The sequence below is a fragment of the Erithacus rubecula genome, assembly GCF_903797595.1.
Source record: "Erithacus rubecula genome assembly, chromosome: 3".
NCBI lineage: Eukaryota > Metazoa > Chordata > Aves > Passeriformes > Muscicapidae > Erithacus > Erithacus rubecula.
Window position 1 is genome coordinate 145,251,426 of NC_136689.1, and position 6,642 is coordinate 145,258,067.

General features: G+C 39.2%; 1 protein-coding gene across 1 annotated transcript in view; it reads left to right on the forward strand.

Moving 5' to 3' along the window:
- The window catches only part of KCNQ3 (potassium voltage-gated channel subfamily Q member 3), a 187,439-nt gene extending 180,797 nt beyond the window's left edge, over nucleotides 1–6,642 (forward strand). The window contains exons 12-15 of the mRNA XM_079300689.1: nucleotides 1,005–1,136; nucleotides 2,836–2,934; nucleotides 4,623–4,707; nucleotides 5,557–6,642. Of these exons, the coding sequence (XP_079156815.1) occupies nucleotides 1,005–1,136; nucleotides 2,836–2,934; nucleotides 4,623–4,707; nucleotides 5,557–6,282 (1,042 nt within the window). The 3' untranslated portion in view covers nucleotides 6,283–6,642. The remainder of the gene's footprint in view (nucleotides 1–1,004; nucleotides 1,137–2,835; nucleotides 2,935–4,622; nucleotides 4,708–5,556) is intronic.

The following is a 6,642-nucleotide window of genomic DNA, read 5'->3' on the forward strand; positions in this document are numbered from 1 at the left end:
AAGATTTTTTTTTTTCTTGTGTAGTGCACCCATATCCTGAACATTAATTGAGAGTAATTCTTTCAGACAAAATCACTTAATGGATTTCAGGGTCATGATCAAGGAGATTTTAAATTAGAATTCCTAACATTGTGATCCCTATTTTTCATTTATGTCTTTGATTGTGTAGTTTTGCTGTTATTATATATAATTTGTCTACTGAGAAGTAAACATCCAGAACCCAAGTATAAACCAGATGAAGATAGAGATTTCATTATTTAAGTATATTTATTCTATTTGTTGAATCTACCAAGATGTAGACATTTAAAGTAATGTATAAACAGAAAAGGAGGGAAAAAAGAATGCCAAACATTTTTCAAGCATTCTGGCTAGCCGAGTTCCTTGTTATAAGAATTCTGTTACTAATTAATAAGTCATTTTATTACCATGGCAATAAGTAACAGCAATCATATTATTATCATTACAACAACAACAACAATAATGTGATACTGCAGTTTTCCTCAAGGACACCTCAGGCAGTTCTAAAAAGTCTTCACTTCTTCACAACCTGAACTGCTGCTCACTTCTTAACTCCCACATTTATATCTAATTAGCATTTCCTATCCAAAACTTTCCCAGGTGCAAAATTAAAACCAAGAGGAAAATGATTCAGCATTTCATATACTATAAATTAGCTTTATAATATGCTGAAACATAAAAGAAGCAGCTTCAACTTCACAGCTTCAAAATCTCCTGTGACTTGTGTTCTTCAAAGTCAAGCTCCAACTGTGATTCTGAAGCTTTAAACAATTTGTTTTAGACTATTAATTATGCAAAGCCAACTATTATAAATTTTCAAATATGCTATGATGTTATTGATTCTTTGTTTATATTTTATTGCCTTGTTTACAAATACCACACTCAATTTATGAACACCCAGAGAATTCATCCATATTTTGATAAAACTGGAAACTTTCATCATGGAATTTATATAAGAAATATATTTTTTTCTGTTTTTTATGCAGAATACTACAGTTTCGTCTCTATAAAAAAAAATTCAAGGAGACTTTGAGGCCTTATGATGTAAAGGATGTGATAGAGCAATACTCAGCAGGGCATCTTGATATGCTTTCCAGAATAAAATACCTTCAGGCAAGGTAAGAATCCTCTGGCAAATGAGGGAGATGAATAGCTTTGCTGGCAAAATAAGAACTTTGGCCTATTTGTGTACAAGGCCACTCAGGAACTATGCCTTTGCACAATGTAGCTGGTCCATGAGAAAACCTTTTCCCAAAAATAAAAGTGAGTAGCTAGTAGGGGTAACTTCAGGGAGAGACCAATGGCTCAGATTTAGAATAAGGAAATGAGAGTTAAAAAATCCTGTGAATTTCCTTGACTGTTGTTTTATTTGATCAGGAACAAATTTCTCTCCTCCCCATTTTGCAGATGATAAATAAAAGAGTAGTTTCTCTCCATGAACGTTTCTTTGAGCTATATTCTCTCATGACCTGTACCTAGAGAAACATCCCATAAAAGTGCAAAAATACATCAGCACAGAAGTTTTCACTCAGGTGCAATTGACCTATCTGAAAAAAAGCTGGAATTTCAGGCCTCTGTGGTGGTTCAGGTGCAATCTGCATCTGCAGCTGTATCCTCACAGAAGTATTTCATTGCAATGTGCTTTGAGGCACAGCCACAAAACCTGCTGCTGACCATGAGCCCAGGGCAGAGCCTGGGGCTGGCAGTTTGTGTGGGTCTGAGTGCACATCTGTGCAGATGTGTGGAGCTGTGTGTGCTCAGTGTGCACAGCACATTCCCTGAGCCCCTCCGTGACTCTCAGCAGCAAAATGCCACAAAAACACATTAAATCTCTCCAAAATGGGCTGAGGGAGTGCAGCTCTTGCTGCATATTTGGGCCTTGTCTGGACTTACCCTGCCTTTGAAAGGCTGCTCTCATCTTCCTGCTGAACTTGGGAATTTCTTATTTCAAAGTGATTTCCCTTGCTACCTCTTTTCAAGTATATAACATGCCTGTCAGTAGTGCCTGGGGATGAGGCCAATATCTGGCTAGCTTTGTGAGCCTTGCCTGGAGCTTTTTCTAGTTCCATTTTCAAACTCCAAGAGGCACTGTGAAACCATGCAAGGGATCTGCATGGACTGTCCAAAAACACAGATAACTGGCCTGTGGATTAGTGCTATTATGGGGGTAGGCTGAATAAACAAAGACTTACTTGTACCTGAGCAGTTGGATATAACAAATGAAAGAATATTTGATATAGTAAAAGAGTACAATTACATGTGTTGTAGCATTCCAAACAATCTTTCTGCTTTTGGGCCAAATAAAAAATCGAGTAGACTTCCTTATGCAACTTCATTTAAAGTTAAGGTTTTCAAGCCAAAAGAATAATTAGTAAAGAGTAAAATATTGCTGACAATTAGAAACAACAACTGACAGAATGCTACTGGTTTATCAGGAATGTCAGAAATTCTACCTTTTGCCAAGTTCTGATTTTCATTACCCTGCACAAAATCTGATGAATCTCCTGACATTTTTAAGAGCAGCTGCTATTGGATATTTTTGACAATCATGTTGTTTGGTTCCTTTGAAGGAAAAAAGTTGAGTTTCAAAAGCTGAAGTTGGAAAACAGTGAGCTTTAATTACCATTAAATTACCAGGTAATTGCAATTCAGTGCACTGATTGTGACCCTAAAGAGAGTAGACACACCTCCCTCAATTTATTACCAAATCAACATGTGCTTCCTTTTTGAATCTTTGCTTCAGAGATGCACAGCATATTCTGTCATGTGTTCGCATTTGGAGATGGACTTACACAGTTGCACTTTTCTTTTTTTCAGAGTAGATATGATTTTTACACCTGGACCTCCATCTACTCCCAAGCATAAGAAATCCCAAAAGGGAGGAGCTTTTTCTTACCCTTCACAACAGTCTCCCAGGTGAATTCTTTTATACCTAGTATTTAGCACAGCCCAACACAGAAATAAAAAGTTAATTCACTCCAATAATCCTCATCTTTGTTCATCTTATAGTAATGATACAGAGAGGATATGTTGCTATGAGATACACGTGGATAAACATTGAGCCAGAAAGTCACTAGCTTCCCTAAGAGCAATGTGTGGTGGAAATCTAAACAATGGCTTCTTAATTGTCCAGCTCAGCTTTTCCATAGTTTGAAAAGATGGTTTCAAATTAAATACATGCATTTGATTGCTGATGTGCTAATTTCCTAACATTTAACTTGTAAACCCACTTAAAAGCTCAATAAAAGTCATTAACAGTTTGAAAGTAAATTAGTTATCTTCATGAAGTGTCCACCAAATGGCAAGCAAAGATTTTTAATGCTGCTGCTTTTAAACCAGTGATTGGTGAGAGATGCTCAAAATAAATTGTAATAACAGATTTCTGGGTGTGAAAGTTGCACTGTATTATTGTATTGCTGTATTCCACAAAGAAAAAAAATCAATAATAAATGACATTTCTTCTGTTGTTTACAACTATCAATCTGTCAATAAATATCCATCAAGAACCACCACGACCATCAACAATCTGTCCCCAAAGCTGTCATGGTTACTCAGAACAAAAGCAATCTTACAGAAAACAGATTATTCCACACAGGGTAAAATCTGAAAGCACATAAATGTAAAGACAGAGACCTAAGTATATGGAAGAGGCAGTGATCATTTGGGGAGGAAAGCAGACTGCAAAAACTGCATGAGCCCATATCACCAGCAACCCAGTGTGGAAAATCTGACATGTTTTAGGTATAGATTTTGCTCTAGTACAGTTTATCTCAGCTATATTTTGGATTTTGTCAGGAAACATAAGAACTGGCCATGTTAAAAGTTTTCGAGTATATTTGTTCCAAATTATGTTAAAGAGCAAGCCCTCAGAAACTGTTTTTCTAGACTTTGGCATAGATCATGGGAAGATACTGATTCCTTTGACATCAGTTTGGAAACCATTGGATAAAAGTTTAACTTGATCATGAGCTTCCAAGATCCCATGAAGTTATAAATCAAGCTCTTTAGCTAGAGATCATCTTCTTTCTTAATTAATTACCTGATGGACTGGCAGGAGGAAATTTCATAGATGAAAACCTATTCTGGAATCAGCTTTAAATCTCCAGACCAGACTGTCTCTTTTCAGCATTTCCAATCTCTGACACTTACTATTTGATATAATGAAATTGAGGAAAAAAACACACTCATCCTTGAAACTCAGATTCAGTTTCCAAAGACACTAATTATAAAGAATTAGATTTAAAAACACATGGCCATCTGTAGACCCAATAACTGCACTATCTCAATAATTTTCACAAACTTGAAATTATTCCAGCAAGCTGGAGATTTATTTAAATTTTATTTTGAACTCCAGGGACTTTTAAATCTTTATCTTAAACTTGAAAAACAAAACAAAACAAAATAAAAAATCAAGATTCCATTTCTTAGGAATGCATTAGCATCACATAGAAGAGACTTTCACTCCTATTTGTATAAACAGCTTAAAGGGCTCCAAGGATCTATATGGATAAATCAACAAGATTATAATTCTGTTTTCTGATATAAATTGCTTATTGTGATGCAAAGAAATATTGAAGTCTAATAGAGTTATTAATTCTTTATAGAAATGAACCATATGTAGCCAAAGCATCTACAGCTGATACTGAAGACCAAAGTATGATGGGAAAATTTGTTAAAGTTGAGAGGCAGGTAAGTGATTTCATGACAATGGCAGAGGCTGAGGTGCTTGTTCAGAAATGACATAAATTCTGCATGACTCTGGCTGACCCAGGCAGAATTGTGCTGCTGGTAGTGAAGTCTCACAGGGATCTTGTTCTAATGATCACAAATCTATGCTGCAAGTTTTTCATTTACTTCCTGGGAAGTGTGCCTTTTGAAACTTGGTGAATCAATGTCACTGTGTATGGCAGAATACCCTAACCATGATGTTGAAGTGGGACTTTTTCATTCCTGTAACTTCAGTGCTCATCAGATCTGGTGTTTGCTGTGAGCAAGCCCTTTCCCTGCAGGGTCTGGACACAAAATTATTGTATGCTCTTGGGCCCTGTCCAAAAGAGAAAGGAAATAAGTCCTGATATGTAACCCTGGTGTTGTGGGACTATTGGCTGGTGTTAGGTTGGATTCACTGATCTCAAAGGTCTTTTCTAACCCAGATGATTCTGTGATTAACAGTTAGAGAACAGGTCTGTATGCAAAGATAATTCCATATATTGTCTTTTGGTAATAGCTCTTTACCACAGGTATCAAGACTTTGTCATGACATTATGGAGTCCTGTTGGATACTGTACCATTAAATATCCAGCAAGACTAATATTTTTTGGCACAGCTCATAGGGATAGACCTTCTTATTCTGAGGCATTAGAGGATAAGCTGTCATCCATTTCAGCCCAGCTTCTGAGGGAAGGTCATGGTTATGTGTGTACCTCCCTGAGCAATAACCATGGCAGCACACCATTGCCAGGGGCAGACACGTGTGGAATCGTGAACTCTTTCTGATCAACTGACTTGAGGCAATGTCATGACATTGGTATTTTTCAGGTAAATGACATGGGGAAGAAACTGGATTTTCTTGTTGATATGCATATGCATCACATGGAACAGCTGCAGATACAAGTTGCTGAGATAAGTCCACTGAAAGAAACCGCTTCGCCTGCAAGGGAGAAGAGAGAAGAAAACAAATATTCTGAATTAAAAACAATAATATACAAATACACTGAGCAGTGTTCTCGTGAAACTCCTTACAACTTCCAGCAGGTTCCAGTCAACAAAGTCAGTCCCTACGGCTTCTCAGCTCGGGGTCAGCCGCAACCTTCATCCCTGGGCGGGCAGAACTCGGGCAAACTGGCAGCCGCACCTTGCCCATCCTCACACGCGGAGAGGCCGACGGTGCTGCCCATATTCACCCTGCTGGACTCGCAGGTGAGCTGCCACTGCCGCGGCGAGCTGCAGAGCCCCTGCTCGGACAAGGTGTCCCCCCGGCACCGGAGGAGCCTGACGAGGGACAGCGACACTCCGCTGTCCCTGCTCTCCGTCAACCACGAGGAGCTGGAGCGCTCCCCGAGCGGCTTCAGCATCTCGCAGGAGAGGGACGATTTCCCCTTCGGGCCCAGCGGGGGCTCGGCCTGGATGAGGGAGAAGCGCTACCTGGCCGAGGGGGAGACGGACACGGACACGGACCCGTTCACGCCCAGCGGCTCCATGCCCCTGTCCTCCACGGGAGATGGAATCTCAGAATCCCTATGGACCCCCGGCAAGCCGCTCTGACCGCGGCGGCACTGGCTCGTCTCCTTGTAATGTAAGCGTACTTTGTATATCTCACTTACTCTACGCCCAAAGCTTACTAGTTCTGAACACCGATGGCTGCATAAGATGCATGTGGTATTAGTGGTAGTCATTCTGCACCATTTCATACAATTTACTGATGCAGTTTTTTTCATGCTACCAAAACTAAGGAGCTTAGTTTTGAGCATGGTTTGCATGACTTTGCCCTATATAAATGGTACAGCTGATTTCTTCCATGATGCATATCTATCTGGTACTCTTGGATACAAAAATGGTGAATTGATAACAGACAAGATACAGTGGTCCTTGCTACGTTTGGTAAACAGAGCAGCAAAATAAAAA